We start from the raw sequence: 22,187 nt of genomic DNA on the forward strand, positions 1-22,187 counted from the left end.
AAGGCAAAGGTTACAAGTGTCAGGGATATTTTCACAAGTTTTTAGTAGCACACCCCCAGACTATCCAGACGGTTCAGTTTAGGGGTAAAGATGATAACAGACACAGGCACTCCAATTCAGGCTAATCCTTCTCGTTCTGCCCAGATTAAGAGCAGAGGGGCCAAAATAATCACAGAGATTACTGGGGACAAACACACTCTGAATATCATGAGTCATGGAGTAAAATGTGACTCAGGGGTACACACTGCTGTCGGGATCAGGCTTGGGTCTGTCTGAATGGCTGAATTCTTTCAGCTGAGGATGGCGATGCATGTGAAACAGTGCTTTATACAGACAACCACAGCCTATTTACATTTAAGGAGTTCTGACAACTAATTGTGTTTATTCTGATAATGATATCATTACATTTCATTAATGGATTTAATGTTTAGCCTTCAACATCTTTCCATCCCCTCTCTGTTTGTCTGACCCCGTAACTCAACGGTTGGTAGCATCAATCCATTATTTTCAGCAGCTTCTCCTACAATGCTTTGCTTAGTTCTACAAGAATGATAAATGAACTTGGCAGATAACCTGACCCTTTTCGGTCTGCCAGTCATGGTGTATAATGTGTATCATATGAGAAGCAGCCTGTCTCTTTGATCCCTCGCAGGGATTAGGAGACGAGTCGGCTGTGATGGACAGAACAGACACATTGGTGACTGCCTGCTGTTAAGTAAGCAGTGATGAAGCCGGATGAGTAAATAAGACACTGTAACTCTGTGAATATCTTAATGGACTCCATAATAGAGTTGATATAATGAAATGGGTCAATGGAAAAAAATAAATAAATACATTTTTAAGGAATCATTTGAACACTCGGCTTAAAATTTGTGACATTTAAAATGAAGGCAAAAAAATGTAGTCAGATCGTTTTGATAGAACTGCAAAAATCAAAAATGCAACTTAAACTAGAAACTGATTGTGACAATGTAGTGGAAATCACTGTTTGCGGTTTACTCTGGAGATCATACTGCACAATGAGACATGCAGCACCGTACAGAAAGTTCAGTCCATTTCATTGATTCTTATTTATTATACATCAGCATCACAATACCAAAACAGGTACCATTTCTCCTTGCAGACAACTAGAAAAGTCTAATTGCATATTATTTCTATTTCCAAGTTTGGAAAAACATGATAACTTAATGCTGTTTAATGTGTACAGAGAAAAAGAATGAGACAATACAATGCATTTATCTGGCTTTGTGTGATTTCAGACACCAAACCACCTATTTCAAATGTTATCAGCTTATTAAATCACAATTGTTAACTGTAATCAGTTCTATAAATTCGAATTGTAAGTGCCTCTTTCTACTCACTAGGACTGCACAAGGTGCATATTACCTTACCCTGATTATAGAGGCCTCTTCTACCTTATCACACTGGTAACATTAAGCTTTGTAATGTAAGTAAAGGGTTGAAAGGTTGTATTTTAACATTAAATATGAGTTCTTCCTTACCCTAAACAAGTACTTTTGTTGCTGCTGTAAGTCAAATTAACTCCAATTACAGGTTCACATGCTACAGTGATATTAACTTGGTTTGTTTTTGTTTTTTCAAGTGAAATAGAAGTTGAAGTTGTGTGAATCCTAATACACAAGGGTAATAGCACTGGTTAGAGGGTGAAAATGTGTAACTTGAAAGGGTTTTATATTGCAACGGAAGGGCAGTTAGTTAGAAAAGTTAGAAATACTTAGACTTATGGTAAGAAATACAAGTAGTGATACTATGTGTGACATAGTCCAAGTCTTATACAGAGGTGCACATAAGTGGTGCGCAGGTGCGTCCAGAAAATTCTCGGAAAAGTGGTTGCAGGAGGTGAGCTGGCTTCAAACAAATGATGAATGCACAGAGATGTGGTGCAGAATATGCAGTGAAAATCCCACTCTGGCAGACAAAAACAGTGCCTTTTATATGAATGCGAACTTCTTCGCGTCTTTTATTTTGACAGCGAATGCGCACCTGCAGACCACTTATGTGCACCCCTGTGTGTGTGTGTGTGTGTGTGTGTGTATATATATATATATATATATATATATATTAGGGGTGCAACGATATTCGTATCGATATTGAACCGTTCGATACAGTGCTTTCGGTTCGGTACGCATATGTATCGAACAATACAACATTTGTAATTTATTTTATCAATTTTCCTTCTGACGATGCTGTCTGTGTTGAGCGCTCAGTGAATCTGTGTTCGACTACTCCGCCTAGGCTGCACTGTCCAGCGCAGATCCACTGAGCGCTCAACACAGACAGCATAGTCCGAAGGAAGAGCGCAGGGCAAGCTAGCGAGACAGAAGTTAAGCTCTCCTTTTAACATGGACCTCCCCCACTCTCATTCAGATCTGGCGTTTGGAATTATTTTGGTTTTCATGTGACGTATGACCCTGAAGGTAAGCGAGTCATGGACTAAAGTAAAACAGTATGTTGGATGTGCCATGCAATGCTCAATTACATTGGTGTGAACTAGTGTGTTAGCGCAGTTAGCTCGTTAACGTGTTGGCCGTCTAGCCCCATGCACGGGCGATCGGCGGTAGCTCGTTAACGGAGATTTGCCGTGTTGTGGCGTTAACGTCATTTCAACGAGATTAACCTGAAAGCACTAGTGGGAACACAACGAATATGACTGCACATTTACGCCGACATCATCCTAGTGCAAAGACAAGTGGAAGCAGACAAAAAAAAGCAAGCATGCTACTAACTTTAGCCGAGTCATTTAGACAGCTGTTAGCACATGATTCTCCTTATGCTGCTGAGAATATAGCCCAGAAGAAGCGGATAGTATAGCTTTTATTTTGGAAAGAGACATTTCTCTGTAATAAACTCTCTTTTCCAAAGATGAGTGATTCCTCAATCAGATACAGGGCTCGCAATATCGCTAGCCCGACGTCCCGGGGCTATCTCTCCCCTGCCTGTCGGGCTATTGTAGGAAGGAAAAATATATGTCAATGCTTTTGCATTCTTTCAGAAATGTAGCTGGGTAATTATGTCATTGGGTGAGCCACTGTCAATATGTGACATATTGAAATCGTGTTTGAATTTGCGCTTGTTTTTTTGCTTTCACTTTGCAATCGCGCGAACTGTGTATAGAGAGCGACAGCACTGATCTGTGAGTGATGATAATTTGTGCACCAATTCCTCTGACATCGTCTTATTAATTGTTAGCTTACTATGCAAACATGACAAGTGAAATCTCCCGCAGCTTAAACATGTGAGAGGTTGATCGCGCAGAGAATCGCTGAGCTTATGTGAGTGCGGCAGGATATATATTTCACTACGATGACCTGGATGACTGAGAACCTTCACAGACAGATATATATTTTAGTTCTGCTGAGCCAAATAAGACAGGTCAGGGTGAAGAAGTGACAGCCAAAGAAAAGCTTACCACAAAACGGAGAAGTTATGACAAATCAGACTATAAGGCAAAAAGAAAGTGCAGCTTTATGGTTTCATGGACAAAAGAATTTCTGTGGCTGCAATATGACGAGCTAAAAAACAACACGCACAAGGGTTAGGGTTAAATTTAAAAACTGTACTTTTGTGTTAAAATATATATTTATAATTTTAATAAATGACAAATTAAAAAGGCATGAACATTTTTTTTGTATCGAAAAAATATCGAACCGTGACACCAAAGTATCGAACCGAACCGAACCATGAATTTTGTGTATCGTTGCACCCCTAATATATATATATATATATATATATATATATATGTTGTGCTGTTGTAACATGAATTAAGTCAATGTCTATGACTAAATTAAACTTTATTGGATTTTTCAGGTCAGCCTGTTAATTGGGCTGACAGTGACTCAGTCCAGGCTCTTATGCATTCGGCTGACAACCGTGGCAATCGTGTGAATAGCTACAAGAGAAAAAAAGCCGACATTATGAAGTCATTTAGACATTCAAGTCACACATATACACTTCGCATGGCTACAAGACATATGAAGGCAGCTGTATTTAAAAGGGCAACTGTGTCCCTGTCATGACAAAAACATTTCCCTGCACTTAAACACTCAGAAACTCATGCATGCTTATCAGTTCTATGTTGCAAAGCTGCTTCTTTTTGTTGTCAGTTCTTCCTCTTTTTATGTAGTATTAGGAAAACTTGAGATTCAGTCAATGGCTTGAAAAAAATAGAAATAAAATACTGAAGGCGTTATCTAAGAATCTGTCGGCTAATTGGCTGTGGCTCCAATAGATGAAGATGATTATTATTATTATTTTAATTGAGTCAACCATTCTCTGAGGTGTGTGAAGCAAACAGCAAAACCTCTTTAAACATAAGATAAACTTGCTAAAGAATGGTCACCATGGGATCACTTCTGATTTATGGAGTAAACACATGACACTGTAAAGGATGAAAAGAAGATTAAATGAATAATCACAAAATTAATCACCTTCGCAAGTATCCCATTGTAACCATGCTACAGAACCAGCGTGGGGGCAGGTGTTTAACCGTCTGCAGGCTGAGTCAATCACTTGCCACATTGCTTGATTGTAGCATAGTAATAGAACAACGGCAGTAAATCTGTATTTTATGGAAGCGAAATAAAGGTTTAAAAGATCTAGTAAATCTTTACGTGTTCGAGGGATAATTAATGAGAGATTGCGTGTTTGTGGTGAAATACAACATTAACACTGGAAAATTGTCAAGCTTGTAATGACATGAACAGAGTGCTTTGCTAACAAAGAGATATGCACTGTGGGATCTGGGTCTACAGAATTATGTAGAATTATATTTGTCTGAGTGAGCAGCAATGGGGGACGTTTGCTGACTTGGCAGCTTTCAGAGAAAAGAGCATGCCATCAGGAGGTGTTCCTTGTCTGGAGCATGTGGAGAGATAGTCTGTCCGTCTGGACTGTCAGCCTGACTGATGAGAGCAGTTATCAGCACATGTGTGTGTGTGTGCACGAACAGAATGTGCGTACATAACTGTGCTGACAGCTACCTGGCAGCCAGCACTTTCAGGTGTTCAAAAAAAACGTAGAATACAAGGCCTTCAAGAATTACTTTCTGGCCCAAACTGCACCTCAGATTTGCACTGTGGAAGCAGCTGCGTGACAACATGAATCATTTTGTCGACTGTTTGCCTAGTTAATCTTATCGAAAGCATTAAAATAGAGGTGATGAATTAGATTAGGTTTTGCAAGTGTGTGCAAGTGTATGTATACCTTGGGCTGGTGCAGGAGCGCTCTCTGTACATGACACCTCCACCGCAAGTTCTGGAGCAGTCAGACCACTGAGACCAGGCTGACCACTGGCCGTGCACTGCTCTAGGACCATGCTCTCCATACTTAACACACTGACCCCTCCGACACCACTGAAGAAAAGAGTAGGAAGGAAATGAAAGAGAAGACGACAACAGAAATAGCATTCTTATCAGTACTTGAGTGTTGGCCCTGGCATCTCGCCTCTGTTTCCTGGTCTGGAGAAATGCCCAGCACCACACCTGGACATAGAGACTCTCTATCTACAGCCAAAATGCACACATACACATGCACATCTATTGTGCAGCAGACCTGGGTTGATCCAAGCCAAACCCTGCACTCACACACATCACCGCCTTTCACTCTTTCTAAATATCATGTTTCTGTGTGTACAAATCAACTCAATCCATTTGGGAGAGTAGTGTCCAAAATGTGCACCCATGCATGTACGAGGAGCATCGATGGTTACTTTGTCTGATTTATTTAATTATCTATGATCAAAGAAGTATTCAAATAAAATAAAAAAATGCAGTTTGAGCTGTCATCAGTTTGAGCTTAAAGTAAATCCTTGCATCTTTTTAAAGCTCTTTTAGGATTTTTTTTCTAAGATGAAAGGATTTCGTTTGACTCAATAAAATGCTAATTATTAGGATGCTAATAACATTCTGACTGCTGTGATCTTTCATATAAATAAGGAGACCATTCCTCACCATGTCAGGGCCACAAGTGGTACCTTCTGCAGCAGGCATGAACTTGGTCTCACACCGATGCCCTGTGCGATGACACCACAATGACTTGCAAATGTCCTGTCGAATGAGACACGCAAAGAATGAGACATCCATCAAACATGGTGTTTGCTGATGTTATTATCCGTGGCATCTTTTGGTTAAGAGTTCCTTTCCTTTTTCTCTTCCCTCTACCTGATTTTTGCCAGGACCACCATCACTTTGCTTGATAAGCCCCCACTGCCTCTGACAGACTTCTCCACAGTGCTTCTGTGTCGAGACTAATCATTGAACTTCTTTAATGAAACCGGCTATAATTGTATGTGTCATCTGACCCAACAATACAGAGACAGAGCAAGTGAGTGAGCACAGAGGGAGAGCTGGGGTCGAGAGACAGGCGGCAGAATCTGGCAACTGGCCCAACTGCAACTGGCAACGAGAATGGAATCAGAAAGGAGGGAGTGAGGAAGCAGGACAGACAGCTCCCTGGTGTGTTCAAGACTTAACCTTATGCAGATCTACTTCACTGACATAGAGCAGGTGGGTGACCGCTATGGCATCATGCTGAAAGTCCTTGTACATGATAATGTCAGGGTCAAGAAAAAAGAGTGAAAAGTGTGAATGGAACCCTCAAATCCACTGTTAATCAGCATGCAGGTTAATATACCACCTGCCAACTCCTACACAGGTCTAAGAAATGCAAATATAGTATTTGATCTTTTATTATGGAAACATAGGAGGAATCTGGGGAAGTCGTGAACAGCCAAGGCGTCGTCATGTGGGCTAATGCCATATATACGACTTGGCAAAGTCAATTTCCCAGCAATTACAGCCATGCAAGAAGAAAAGCTTGAGGCATTTTAAATAAAATTTACATGTGAATCAACATCACTGAATGCACCTAGCATAAAGCCTTATACCAAAACAACAAGGGTTTGATGCAGACTGGGGTGGTGGTATAGGGACCCATTCAAATGATGGAATGCATTTTAATGAAGGTCAAATGTGTGTGTGTGGGGGGGGTTAAGGTTGCTGATGTAAAGATTGTGCTAGTTAATAAAGTGCCAGTTTAGCACTGGATCATTAAGTCTGTAAAGCAGATAAATTCCAGCTCCTATATGTTCCAGGGGTGCCCCCTTCTCACTACAAGGAACTGTAGCGATTCTCAGTGTTGGCAAAGAAACATGTGAAAAGTAAATGATTAAGGACTGTTGGTCCATGTAGAAATACAACCATGGTTAACACTTCTTTCTTTAGTGTAAGGAACTGTTGTTTGTTTCCTGGTCTGGGCTGTTATCAAATGAAAGATATAATAAATCACAATCGTTAAAGCCAGAAAAAATATGTTGTTGTTTTTTAATTCCCCCAGTAACTCAGCATCGTGTGCACCGCATGTTACAACTGTTTTTGCAGTTGCAACATGTTGGGGGAAAAAAAGGAAATGGAGATCGAATAATTCTGACAAATTAGGTGATTACTTTACCTTGACGAAATCAAGACTGCATAGTTTGGCTTTGGAGCCAAACTGCCATTTGCACTGTGTGTCTGCTCCATAAAGCTGCCCGGGAAGCTCTTCGGGATACTTGTACTGACCGATCTGCTTGGGTTCATCCACTAAACAGGATGCCTGGGCTGTTCTGGTGAACACAGAACAGTACCTGTGTCAGTAAGGAGGAAAGCCAAATGCATGACTGGTAATTTTAACAATCTGCATTAACTGGGCTTACCCAAGAAAGCGGCTAAGGTACTGCCGACTGCAGGTGGACCAGGAAAAGACTCCATTGTTACCAGCGAGAGTAGGGGACATAATGTTACCCTCAGTCTTACGGCAAGGGTTTCCCTCCCCATCATGGATCATACCAAAACTACAGAAAATGAAGATAAGAGACTTCAGTCGCAATGAGATATACGGTAAATACATGGACTTGCATGTATTGTAAGCTGTTTGTGAGTAAAGGGGAAGTTTATGATAATGATAATTCACATTTTGATACTGAGACAAATTATAAAATGTTACAGGATTTTAAAGAAAATGAACATGAATTCTTTAAATTGGCTTGATTTCACTCATTCTGATAGATTTCTATGTAAAGACCCTGCTGATGTCATTCAATTTGTTGTAACAGTTTGCTTCATACATTGCAACATTTTCTCCCTTCTTTGATTCATTACCATGTCATATGTTTGACACTTATGCCGTTTTCAAATTGTCAGTGATTAATAGCTTTAGGATACTTATGTGTATGGATATTTTGACATATTATTACCCAGGTGAATACATTTAATTCATAGTTTGTTTTAAGAACATATGAGGCACACAGAAGAGTTTTACCGCAACATGACATCTACACATATCAAAAATAAACTGCCTCCAGTCCCACCGGTAACGTATAAATATAAACACAGAGCTGCACTGCCTTGGGTAGTTTCCATTATTCTCCCATAAAATGTCATGGAGTGGATGAAGTAGGGGTCTAACGTAATGCTCTTATTTCAGAGTGTGTTTGTTTAAATCAGACCACATCTGTCACTTCAACACAAACTACATCCACAGACAGCATAAAGGCAATTAGGCTGCCCCTTCCAAAATGACATTACATTCTGAGACAGTCTGCTGCTCTTTCTTCTAAACATACTTATGTCCAGACTCATGTGCAATGGTGAAAGCCAAGCCAAGTCCTGTATCCTCATTGATCGTACAACTCCTGTACTTACTGCACATGCCACTGATGGGGGCAAAACCTGCAGATACAACAAGGAGAGAAAAGTTATTTGAAAATCTGGGCTACTTGAAAATTCAAAAACAAGCAAGATAAAACCCCAAATCTGTATCATATTCTTGTTCTCTTACACTGAGCGCACAATCTGTTCTGACAGTTTGTAAAGACAACAAATATGTGCCACACATGTATCTTCACACACGTGCTTGCCTGGAAGGGGAATCTCACAGAACTGCCAAATGTAACCTCAGATGTCCTGCCCAGTTTAGTTTAAATTAGTTCTTAGACTTTGTTAGCAATCAACACAGAGGACTACTGTTAACTGTGTAGCAGATAGTACCAGCACAGTGACTAACTACCCAGATGTGAGATTTTTCTGTAACTGATAAGCTGATGAGGAATCTTTACTTGGGGTTTCTAATTTTCAGGAAGCAATTTCTTCCAATGGGCCCAAAAATATAATAACCAACGTCAATATTTAGTTGTCAAACATAGCTTGTTAGTCTCAGTTTAGAGAACATTGGTTGGATACATGCAAATTATTACAACTGTGAGCAGCTGCCTTTAAAATGGTTGCTTCAAAAATGGGGAATTTCTGTTTAATTTCCCATTAAACAGAAATTCCCTTTGGTATTGTGCCAGGAAGGGAATCAAGCTACCTGCTATGTTGACCCCTTATAATAAAGGAGAGTCCAGCGAGAACCTTGAAGATTTGGAACATAAATTTAGGACAAATATTGAGGTTGAAGGTGAGTATGCTCAACCTCTGGGTGACCAGTTGGTGGTCATAACTATTTGTAACTAATTGTAAGGAAGTTGCTGTCCTATTGTTAGTCCAGGATGACTGAGCCATTAGAATAAAAGAGACAGATTTTAAACATTAACATTAATGGTTCAGCTTTGTTTTTCATTTAGTTAAAATATTTTTGGTTAGACCCTACCTTTTTTTGTTACAGACAGCTTTGGCAGGATATTTTTAATGAGCTGTTTTTGCCTGAAGTGACAGCTCAAGTTGGTGCTTATACTTCAATCTGTTGACTTTCTTGCATATCAACCCCCTTCTCCTTCTGCATGTGTCTGCATTCATACTGTCACTAGTTTTTTATGGCACGGCTTAATACTCTAGTAAAATATAGGGTTTGCTCATAGTGACAAATGACTGCCAGTCTATCTCTTGACAACTATTTTCGCTTCACCTGTCAGCCCTGTTATAATGTTTGCACCCACAGCATCGCATCTAGGCTGTTGTTAACCAAAATGTGACAACATTTAGCAATGCAAGGGGTTCTTAGTTGTCAGTGGTCCAGACAAAGTCACACTGTTGCTTTTCACATGCGTCTTTAAAAAAAGAAAAAAAAGATCTTTGGCTTGTTAAAGTGAGCTAAGCCCTATCTCACCCAGAGTGTCACAGGGCTCGTTCTTCCAGGAACAAATGTCCAGTCCAGTGAGGAGAACAGCATGATCGTGCCGTTTACCACCTTTCCCCACAAGGCCTGACTGCCATTGACAGAAACTGTTGAGGGACTGGTCAGCGTGATGATTTATGGTCAAGCCCAACTGGAATTGTAGAGAGAACAATTGAGATTTAGAACACAGCCATGGGTATTTTAATCAGTGTCAAGTTAAAAGCAGCACAGTCAGGCAAGGAGTTAGTGTAAATCTACTTACAGGGTCCTGCTCCAGCAGCAACAAGCTAACCACCACAATGTTGATATCATTCCCAATGGTGCCATCTTTGAAAAGGCTGGAAACCTGTAGATTAGTTGAAAATACTTATTGGTAACATTTTTGCAGAAAATATAGGGCAAAAAGTTGCATTCAAAGTTGCAATCAAACAAATATCACAAACATAAAGGGTTAGCAACGTTTTTGCACTTTTCTCTGGAGAAACGTTGCAAATTTGAATGCTTATAAAGTTAGCTTAGCACTTGTGTCTTGCCTCGCAGGAAATACTGATCTGCTGAGATCCTGCTATGTTAGGTAAATGAACAAGAGCTTTGAGAAACACAAAATTTCGACAGATTTCCTATGTGTAATTGAACGATTGCTACCTCATATGTTCTGTCACACCTTGTCTTTCCAACACTTCCACTCCCTTGTCTTTTTCAGCCCTACCATATTCATAACGGTGAGGACGTAGGTGGTGACATTCTCCCTGCCATGTTTCTCCAGCATCTTCCTGTCTGCCACAACCAGGGTCTCCACATTCAGACCTCCCACCCTGTTGGAAATGGGTGATCTTTTTTCCCTCCCTGGACCTTCCACCTCAGGTACCGCAAACTCATCAGGCATGATAAAGCGGTCCTCAGCAGGAGGCTTGGGTGCGTCTAGGAGGGCAAAAAGGGAGAGGCAAAAAGGAAGGGAGGAGAGACACAGAAAGAGGGAGACAGCATGAAGGAGACAGACAATGATACTCAGAGATAGAAAACTTGGCAGTGAGGGTCAAATGAATCAACTCTTTGTCCTGGCTCGTGCCAGGTGTTAAAAGTGCGTGCTCTGGTGTTGAAAGGACAGGAAATTCACTCCCCATGCTGCTTCCTATCATCACTAAAAAAACAATTGTTAAAAAGCCTAAGGGTTCAGTAGCTTCAGGCTAGTGTTGCACTTTTAGCTGGACACAACAACTTGAAATGCATGCTGATAAACATATAATGCACTGAAATTGAGTGTTCTCAAATATTTAATACAGACATAAATCATCATAATATATGTACAGTAAGATCAAAAAGTCTGAATACACCAGTGAATGCAGCATAACAATTTGAATGAAAAGCTGAATCCCTGGAAAACTGAATTACAGATGTGGTATGATTTCATCTTACTTTTAGGATAACATGCACACAGGCTTTTTTTAGGCTTTGGGGTCTGAACAAAGTCATTATTCTGCTACATTATGGAGCAGAATAATGATGGGTGTACAGCAACTTTGTCACAATATACTGCCAATATACTGCCAGACTGTGTTTCATGGTGGAGTCGATACTGTAGTATCATTTCTTCTTTATTTTTATCTTTATTTCTTTTTTATCCACAAATCTCAGACTTTATTAGAAAATTAAATCTTCTATAATCATTCATTGTGAAAGCTGCAAAGTTCTAGCCCACTTCAAGTCTTTGGCCTTATTTCCCATCCTGACATGCACTTTAGAGACCCTTTTAATCATTTGAGACTACGACTACACAGCTTTTCTTAGAACAATACTTTTGCTGACTGCAGTCTTGCTTTCTTTATTTAGCGAATTCTGCAACTATTATTAGATTTAGCTTTTCTATCTCCCAGTGAACAATGTTTGATGTATTAATGTAGTCACATTTGGTCTGCCTGATTGTGTTTTAGATACAACTGATCCAGTTTCCACGCAGCATTTTAGAGTGTAATGCGCTTCCCCCTCAGAAACCTTCAGTCTAGACACAATTTGACACTGGAAAAGAACCTCCTTGCTTGGAATAATTTGACTTGTGACAATTTCACATGGATCTGGTGCCGTGTTGTCCAGTCTCACAATGTTACTTAAAAAGCATTCAGTATAGCAGGTGAATGACGGCTGCAGGTTGATTTACTTACAAGCCTTTGCTGAGCAGATCAAATTCACCTTAGTAAATGCTGCTTCAGCGGAAAGATACAACTTCAGGAATTCTGATCTTTTCTTTTTGATTACTGACTTTAAAATAGAGCAGAATCAGAAATATCAGAATCAGACTTTCTGAACCCACAGCACATACACATGCGTTAAAACCTGTTATTATAAAGTGTTATAAACCTCTATGGTGATGTTTTTTGTTTCAAAATGAGGTACTATATTAGATTATTATTTAGCATTCCATGTTGGTTTCACTTGTTTTATCAGAGCCTTCTTTATCCTGCCAGAGTAAACTCTGAACAGAATCAAACATAATGTTTAATTAAAGATGATAGTAATAAAACATAATCAGTTAGTTGAGCCAATGAGTTAGTGTGTAGTAACATGAAAGCTCAGAATAAATAACAGGAGATTAAGACACAGGTTCTTTACATGACAGTTCACATCTTGTATTTAACTGTTTAGTTTCAAAACTGGACAGTATGTGGCTGGCAGAAAGAATGGATATTTCCTTCACCTTGAACTGTACATTTTAAATACAACAGCAGTAATGTTTAAGAAGTTAAGACTGTAAAAGTGTCCTATTTAACATGCAACACATAAATATTCTGTACATATGGAAGCCACGCAGTTTAATGGTAAGATGAAACTTGTGTTATGAAAACGTTGAATAGCTGAATAGATGTAAAGGATAGAAATGATTGTCTACCAGATGTTACACACCATATCTCTCTATCTCTATCTCTAGATAGAGAGATATATACATATAATAAAGGAAAGGAATTAAAGGTTCCCTTACATACATTGCTTGCGGCGTCCACAGAAGTGTTGCCTCTGCAGCTTTCCATGCTGGTTGTCATGATGCTGCTGCTGTTGATGATAATCATGAAGGTAAGGGTTGCCAGGTCTAGAAGAACTGACGTCAGAGGGGCTTCTGGATCTTCTGTGGACAATGTGCTCTGCTGAGCGCTTGTACAGTACATGCGGGTGATGACCATTGGGGGCACTGTAGTTGTGTTGTCTGGCCAGATGTTGGGGTAGAGGGGCGATCAAATACTCCTCCTGAGACACACGGATCAACCCTGACTGCAAAACACACAAAAAAGTCGATCACAATAAGTAGAAAGGGTTACAAGAAAATTCTTCTAGATAAACTATATAATAAGAGTTAAGACAAAACATATTTGACAGATTTGAACTGTATTTTACAAAGTGTACACACAAATCACCTCTACAATGGTATTTGAGTCCACACTGCCAAGCTTTGTCAAAGCCTCAGTGTAGCTAAAGCAGCTGTTTCTAGAAATCCTTTCTACTGTATCACACATATCACCTCAAGATCCACCCACCACAACCTCACTCATTCTTCGAACCCAAACTCTATCCTAACATTAGGCAGATGTGCACTCTAAGAGTTTACAGATGTTAAGGAGAGAAAAGGTCTTATTTAATTAGAAGACAGAACACCGTGAAATTACTGGTGGGGGGATTTTTAAAAACTGGGATTTGTTTTTAATTGATTTCAACAAAATCTAAACTGTGTGCGCAACTAAAATGAGATCACTCATGGTTAGAGCCTTACTTCAAAATATAATTTACTGAAAACAGACTACATTGCAGCACTTCTTGCTGACATTGTCATATCACTGCCAGCATTTGATTTCTTCCTGGGTTTGTTTTTGATATATTATTTGTCCAGTGTACTGTGTGTTTTCTCAAAAGTTTATTGTTCATTCAATTCAAGTCTAACAAGAAATATTTTTGGAACTGATTAAGATAATGGAAGTCAAGTAAGAAAGAGAATAAATCCAAGAAAAAAAGAGATCTTTTAGTGCTGGAAATGGCTGGAGAAAAACTAAAAATGTTAGGATGCTTGACAGGCTTTGTTTGCAGGGTTCCTCCCGAAACACATTATGAACCCAATCCAATTGTCCTGCCTGCCATAATAATGTCAACGCAGTGTTTTGGCGTGCAGTTTTAATCGAGTAGTCTTAACCGGCCTCAGAACGAGAGATCAAGCTACTGAACCTTAAACATTCCGTCTGACCACGGTATTCTACCTAATTCACTCTGCAACTCTACAAATGTACACAGAATAGCTGTGCAATCAATCAGGCGCACACTCACTGCAATACACTCGCTGACCCAGTGACCTATGGCCTTTTTGTGTGTCATCTAACTCACCGTGTGTGCGTGCGTGCGTGCGTGCGTGCGTGCATGCGTGCGTGCGTGTGTGCGTGAGACAGAGAGACAGAGAGAACTAGCGAGAGAGAGAGTGACAGTGCCCTGCTCCTGTTGAACTGACCCCATTCCGCCCAGACTAGCAGGTGGCAAAATAAACAGAGGCTGGACAAAAGGGAAGCCATGGTGAGGCTCTTGTTGTGAAAACAGTGCCTGGATATGTGGCAGACTGCCATCATCAAGCCCATCTATTCATCCATCGAACCATCCATCTCTATAACCATCCAGCTCCCAGTTGATCGCCCAACTGTCCATAAATCTTCTACGTCTTCCATCAATCTTGGTGCAACGTGAAGTTTTACAGGAAGCTAACTGTCAAATTTTATTATCTTGACTATATGTAATGTCCACATGGTCCAGTGGCTGGGAGTTTTGTTCTGCAATCTCAATAGTTTGAAGCCCAGCATATCAATACATGCCAAAACAAACCTTATGCTAGCTACTCCACGACTACTTGCTCCAGCTGTGTTGCACTGCGAACACATTGTGGAAAGAAAATTTCCCTCTGGGTCATGAATAAAATATATCAACTCAAAGAAATGAATTAAGAGAGAGAAAATGCCCTTGGCAAAAATTGACTGTGGCTTCCTAAAATAGTTTGGAATTCAAAACAGAGCTAGAGAAGGTCAAAGGAGGTGTGTCCAATCAGCACACACCGCTGTCGCCTCTCGTTTACCCATCTTTTCATCTGCCTGGCATTCAGCACATACCTGGCCTGCAAAAACATACACCTAATCAAATATTCCTCTTTAAAGATGAAACACTTATTTATTTATTATTTATCTTTTTTTCTCCTTCAATTAAATGATAACACTTTAATCATGAGTAAAACATAATTTCACATTTTCCCCCACTGAAGCATTCAGAATGCCATAATGTTACAGATGAAAGGTCTCTTTATAATAATGTAAAGCCCTTACCTTACAATGCAAAGCAATGTAAACCAATTCATGATATAAAGTCACCATGAGATGACAAGTAACTTTGTAACCATAAGAATCCTACATTAAAATTAAAGAAACACAAAGATCTGAACTTGATTAGTGCAAAACTCACATCCCTGCTTGTGCTCTGTTTCTCTCTCTCTATAGCTGCGTCACCAAATCTGCCAGCTCTCCACTTTCTTTTCCAGCAGATAGCAGATGGAAGAGTCTGTGATGATAATGACAGGAAACGAATTCCATCTGCAACAATGGTTAAAATATGGTTCTGTGTCTGCTTGTGTTTTTATCTCAATGTATAGATTGAACTTTCTTTTGTCAGCATGTTTTGTGTTTTAGTGAATACCAAAGTATGACGTTATAGTGGACTCTTAATGTTGGACACATCTGCCAACACCGCATACACAAAGGAGTATGTTGCAAGGCGTGAGCACTAAGTAAGCAGAGCATAAATAGGCTTTTCAAGCGCAATGACAAGGTGAGAGGTCAGAGAAGATTACTGCGTGTTTACACACTGAAGCTGAGTGTGCTTTAATATGGTGGGATCATGCTCAAAGCTCATTTGCTCACACTCAAATTCCCATTTTCCTCTGCTCAACCTGCTTTTCTGCTAGCTCTCAGGTTTTTATTGAAAAGAATGTTCGATGGTGCTTTGGACGAGTAAGGACTTTGTTTTGCTAAATTACGGATGTTTGGCTAAGTTCGTAATACTGGGGAGAGTCTACCTCCCCTGACACCCCACAAACCTCTATTGGTGTAATAATGGATATATTAAAAAGCTGGATATAACACTGAAAGTCTGTTTTGTTGCCAAAATTTTCCCAGTTGTCTTTTTCTGCCCAAAACTCTTCTGCAGCTGAAAAAGAATTTTCCCATAGACCACAATAAGAAAAGACACCTCCAACTGTAACACAGGCCATTTTTTTCTCCCTTTCTATTATGAATTTTTGATCCGCAGTGGTTTCATATTTGTAAAGCTTTGCCAACGCCTACAAAATTTTTGCTTGGTGTTCTTGACATCATCACAAAATGCAAACTTTATGAGATTAGTTGGAATCTACAAGCAGGCCAGTGTATGAGCAGTGGGCAGAATAACACTGAAGCAAAGTCTTTTTTTGGTCCATTTTCCAGGTTACCAATTTTCACTCACATGAGCATTTCTCATCTTTTAATCCGTAAACAATTCTAGGTATATGCATCAAGCATGTTTTATTTACTTTTTCGTGTAGTTGTAAGAGTGACTATTTCAAGAATGTAACCTTTGCAGCTGTCATAAGGCCAAGTTAGACTAATCAGATTAGATAAAGATAAGCTTCCTGCCTTGTATGTAACATCAATCGATTAATGTCAGATTTGAACCCTTCTGGATGTGTGAAAATGGCAACAGCTTAGTTATCTAGGATTACACATACAGTCATAAAATCAGAGCGTAATGCTTTCAAATCTTACTCACCACCCAAAGCACTTGTGCTATAGTGTCTTATTCAGTAAAGTGATAAAGCATGAAAAACATGCTATGAAAAACTAAATCTAACCTATGATTGATCTTGCATTATTTGACCCAGTTCTTCTAGTTCTTCAGGCACAATAAAGACTAAAAGTTGCACTACCTCAGCATTTGTTGACTTGACCACTCTGACATCTTTATTGTGTTGAGGGAAGCATAACATTACTCAAAATGCCAGTACCATTTGAGAAAAGCACACTACTCTTGTACTCATCTATAGATTTACAGATGAAATGATAGATAAGCTGATTCTTTTTCAGGCACAATCTTCAAAGACCACAGAAAGGCCACCTGTAAAGTTGATAGAGAAGACCTCTACTTATCTCTCTACATTAACACTTGTAAGACCTTACTAGATTAAAGGGATGAGCACTCTCTGCTAAACACCACTTTAGTTTTCACCCCACATTCACACATTTCTCATTACGTCACAGTCAGATTACGGGTTCAACAAAGTCACCTTCAGTCAGCAAAGTCGCTATTTCGTACATGAGAAAAACGTCTTCATTTCCTTGGATAAAGTCAGCACAAGCACAAGCACTGTTTCTTTAGCAGCACAACTGTCATGGTAGACGGCAACTTTAGCTTGTCTCTGTATAAACTGCAGCCTCTTTTAAAGTTCCCTACCATGATATTATAAGGCAAATGAGTAAGTGCTTACATGCTGTTTAAGACTTGGGACGAGCGGTGAGAAGCCCCAAGCCGGTGATTACTGAGCTCTAAAGCACATCTGCACTCCAGCTCAGCAAAGAATCACGTGAACACAGTGTGTGTGGCGAAGAGGGGAAAAAAAATCACACAGGAGCAAAGGAGAGCCCTCAGGCATCTAACTAATTCAATAGAATCACAATCTGAGTAATTATAGTCTGCTTATGTGAATTATGTGTGTTTAAAATGGGGTAAGAAATGGGTAAAGAAGACATGTTAATTTCGGAACTGGGATCAAAAGAAGAAAAGAGCCAAGCAGCAATGACAGGGCGGAACATTGGTTGAATTTCTCTATGTTTACTTTCAAATGACTGTATTTCCCAGCACAGTGGAGTTTTCTTATTTAAAAAAATTACTATCACTGAATTGGACCTGGACTATTTACAAACACTCTTATTAGTGATAGCATATATGGATAACTCTCTTCATGTACAGCTCATTAGAATCACAATGTGTCAATAGCCTGAGGTCACGCAGCCCTTGTTTACCCACACTAATTGCCTTTGAACAACCTACTGACACCCTCTGAGCATGTCTATGGAACAGAGAAGAGGTGGGCACACACAGAGTGAGAAACTGATGGTGTTGGTTGAGTCTTTTGTCGGTTGGAGCCCTTGGGCATGGGCTCGCTCAATTATCCCATGTAGACACAGCAGGGAACAGGAGGGCTACTCCCACACCAGTCCATAAAAATGGAAATGTCCTCTTTCAACGTGCCATTACTCTCTATAAGTGGGTTACAGTGCAGCTTTAGCACTTTTACTAACTAATATAGCACTACTGTGTTGCAAATGAGGCAGGAGTGTAATTCAAATCGATTCAAAGACTCTGTATAAGTCCCAACAGCAACAGCATTTACAAATCACTTTTAGCATAGCGCAAGTTTGAACTGCATGCAGTTGTACGACCAGACAGGCATGCAAAAGATTACAACATGCTGACATCCAAACTCACAGGTATTACAAATATCACACCTATATCATAGCTCTCTCCATTAAAGGTGTATGTCATGAGTCTTAATGAAGTTTTGAGGAACATAAATGCAAAAGTGAGTCATGTTACTTTAACTGGTTTATCTGTGATGATATCTGAAAAGGGTTTTATTTACTGCTCATTACTCTATTAACGAGGCAGTTCTAAGTTTTCTGCAGATCTGGACTGTTTTACAGCAGCACCAGTCAATGTGCTGCAGTGGTGACAACAGTAGGTCAGATTTGATGTATGGCCTCTGTTTGTAGAAGTTGCAGCATCCACTTGAGCACTTCAACAGTGGCCATTAGTCTTGTGTGAGAAAGACCTTGCACAGCATAGAAAGGACGTACAAGCGCACACACACACCATCCCACACCCATGCTGAGAGCCTGACCCCCCTCTCCTGCTGGCATCTAACAGCGGGCACTACATCACTGTCAGCATCCAGACCACCAGGGAAAAAGCTCCGGGCCACTCTACTCGTGTAGCGCCAAGATCTGAGCTCCTCTGTGGCCCGGCCCAGTCGCTGAATTATGGCCAAGCCAGGGAAGTATGTTGTAGTGGGAAGATGTTCCAATTTGCTGGGCTTTACAGATAATGGACAGGTACAAATAGCCCAAAAGTTGTCCGGAAATCGGTCATTCAAGTGTCACTTTAACTCTCCAAAAGCCTAAGGGATTGGCAGCACACATCATATATTGTCTACATTCCAACCCTGTGGATGAGTAATCATATGCTGTCTCAGCCCCATTAGGAGTCTAACAGGATTACAATATGTTGAATATTCAGCGCAAGCAAGCACTTCAATGTCCTGTTTGGCTAAATAGTGTCATTTTCAGGTTTATTTTCCCACACAACATCTTTGGGTAGGACTAATTTTTAAATCATCACTATTCAATAAAAAAAACAACCAACTCTTGACTGGAATTTGATGTCAGTAAAAATTTAGCAAGAGACGATGTCACATTTTCACAAAAAGAAATGAAGCTCAACCTCTCATATATTCACAGTGTGAAGTGTTCAACAACAACAAAGTACATCCAGCATCAATAACAACGCCTGGGAAAAGAGCAAGCATCTTCTTCACGCCACAGGGAGTCCCACGCCTGGTGGAGTTGAACAGAGGGTGTAAGTTCAGCTCTCCTCTTACAACAGTCACCGGTGCTTGCCACAAGCCTCAGAGCTGTGTCAACGATGGCTATCAAACACTGAGTTTGACCTTCCTGAAAGGATGAAAGTGAATGGAGGAAAGACAGAGGAGGTGTGTATTGACACTTTGTTTAATGTTTTTACTCTCAGAATCAGAATCAGAATGGGTTTATTGCCAGATGTTGAGGTTTACAACATTAGGAAATTGCTGCGGTGCTTCAGTGCAGACAATAAGAATTAAAGTGCTATGTAGAAAGAAAGATATGTGCATGAGATATACATGAGATATATACATGAGAATAAGAATTATGAGTGCTACGTAGAAAGATATATACATGAGTGCAGGTGGTGATCAGTGCCAGACATGAAATGATGCAGTGACACAGCGTAGGGTCATGTGTTAGTGGCGGGGACAGTCATGTGGTTATTGTTCATGTGTCCAACAGCAGAGGGGAAGAAACTGTTCTTGTGGCGAGAGGTTCTGGTGCGAATGGACCGGAGCCTCCTGCCTGAGGGGAGCAGGTCAAACAGACTGTGTCCAGGGTGAGAAGGGTCAGCTGAGATCCGGGCTGCACGCCGCAGTGTCCTGGAGGTGTACAGGTCCTGCAGAGATGGGAGTCTGCAGCCAATCACCTTCTCAGCAGAGCGCACAACACGCTGCAGTCTCTGTTTGTCCCTGATAGTGGCTCCAGCGTACCACACGGTGATGGAGGAGGTGAGGATGGACTCGATGATTGCAGTGTAGAATTGCATCATCGTCCGTGTTGGCAGGTTGAATTTCTTCAGCTGCCTCAGGAAGTACATCCTCTGCTGGGCTTTCTTGATGACGGAGGTGATGGTGGGCTCCCACTTCAGGTCCTGGGTGATGGTGGTACCCAGGAAGCGGAATGAGTCCACAGAGGTGATGGGGGTGTCAGTCAGGATGATGGGGGGGAGTGGGGCTGTGTGCTTCCTGAAGTCCACAATAATCTCCACTGTCTTCTGGGCATTCAGCACCAGGTTGTTGTGGCTGCACCAAGACACCAGACGTTCAACCTCCCTCCTGTAGGCAGACTCATCCCCGTCAGAGATGAGCCCAATGACGGTGGTGTCATCTGCGAACTTGATTAGCTTGACAGACTGGTGGGTGGAGGTGCAGCAGTTGGTGTACAGGGAGAAGAGCAGAGGAGAAAGAACACAGCCCTGAGGGGAGCCGGTGCTGATGGTCCGGGAGTCCGAGACATTCTTTCCCAGCCTCACGTGCTGCTTCCTGTCCGTCAGGAAGTCAGTGATCCACCGGCAGATGGGATCAGGCACATTCATCTGGGAAAGCTTGCCTCGGAGATGGTCTGGAAGGATGGTGTTGAAGGCAGAGCTGAAGTCCACAAACAGGATCCTGGCGTAGGTTCCTGGGGAGTCCGGATGCTGCAGGATGAAGTGTAGGGCCATGTTGATGGCGTCGTCTACAGACCTGTTGGCTCTATATGCAAACTGCAGGGGGTCCAGGAGGGGGGCCGTGAGGGTCTTGAGATGGGAGAGAACTAGGCACTCAAATGACTTCATGACCACAGATGTCAGAGCCACGGGTCTGTAGTCATTTAGTCCAGTGATCCTAGGTTTCTTGGGGACAGGGATTATGGTAGAGGACTTGAAGCAGGCAGGCACATGACATGCCTGCAGTGAGGAGTTGAAGATGCCAGAAAACACTGGGGCCAGCTCGTTTGCACAGTGTCTGAGGGTGGCAGGAGACACACCGTCTGGGCCGGGAGCTTTCCGAGCATTCAGACTCCTAAACTGCTTCCTCACATCTGCTTCATGAATATGAAGAGTTGTGGTCGGAGGAGGTGGTGTGAAATCCTCTTTTGTGTGGGGTGAGGAGGCGGGTGTTGCAGGTGAACAGTTTGAAGGTGGTGATGGCTCTATGGAGGGGGGAGAGGTGGGGGAATGAGTGTCCAAAGTGCCTCTATTGTTGGGGTCGTTGGAGGTGTGAAGGCTGCCTGATGGCTCGTCAAAACAACAGTAGAAGTCGTTAAGGGTGTTGGCTAAGAGCAAGTCATCAGTGGAGTGGGGGGTTTTAGGCTTGTAGTTTGTGATATTCCTAAAACCTTTCCACACAGAGGCCGAGTCATTCTCTGAGATCTGCTGCTGCATCTTCTCAGAGTGCTGATGTTTGGCAATGTCCACTTCCTTAGTGAACCTGTACTTGGCCTCTCTGTAGCAGTCCCTGTCTCCGCTTCTGAACGCCTTACTCTTTTCCAGCCACAGCTTTTTGAGTTTAGGGGTAAACCAGGGTTTGTCATTGTTATAACTCACCCTGGTGCGTGATGGCACAATGCTGTCCTCACAGAAGTGGATATAGGAGGTGACAGTGTCCGTAAACTCGTCCAAGCTGTTAGAAGCAGCCT

At 41.2% G+C, this 22,187-nt stretch overlaps 1 protein-coding gene across 3 annotated transcripts in view; it reads right to left on the reverse strand.

Moving 5' to 3' along the window:
* adamts18 (ADAM metallopeptidase with thrombospondin type 1 motif, 18) overlaps positions 1-22,187 on the reverse strand; it is a 53,789-nt gene that overhangs the window by 25,811 nt on the left and 5,791 nt on the right. For 2 of the 3 annotated variants that reach the window (XM_085291985.1, XM_085291900.1), the window contains exons 4-12: positions 13,089-13,371; positions 10,820-11,031; positions 10,373-10,456; positions 10,102-10,261; positions 8,621-8,726; positions 7,712-7,849; positions 7,468-7,621; positions 5,970-6,065; positions 5,224-5,372 (exon numbers count right to left, since the gene is read on the reverse strand). In XM_085291985.1, coding sequence (XP_085148111.1) covers positions 5,224-5,372; positions 5,970-6,065; positions 7,468-7,621; positions 7,712-7,849; positions 8,621-8,726; positions 10,102-10,261; positions 10,373-10,456; positions 10,820-11,031; positions 13,089-13,371 — 1,382 coding nt within the window. Of the gene's footprint in view, positions 1-5,223; positions 5,373-5,969; positions 6,066-7,467; positions 7,622-7,711; positions 7,850-8,620; positions 8,727-10,101; positions 10,262-10,372; positions 10,457-10,819; positions 11,032-13,084; positions 13,372-22,187 lie in introns of all 3 variants that reach the window. The other variant, XM_085292070.1, reaches the window with a different exon arrangement.

The sequence above is a fragment of the Mchenga conophoros genome, linkage group LG1 (genome assembly GCF_057382185.1).
Source record: "Mchenga conophoros isolate Kocher_MC1m ecotype Shallow Benthic linkage group LG1, M_conophoros_male_GT1.1, whole genome shotgun sequence".
NCBI lineage: Eukaryota > Metazoa > Chordata > Actinopteri > Cichliformes > Cichlidae > Mchenga > Mchenga conophoros.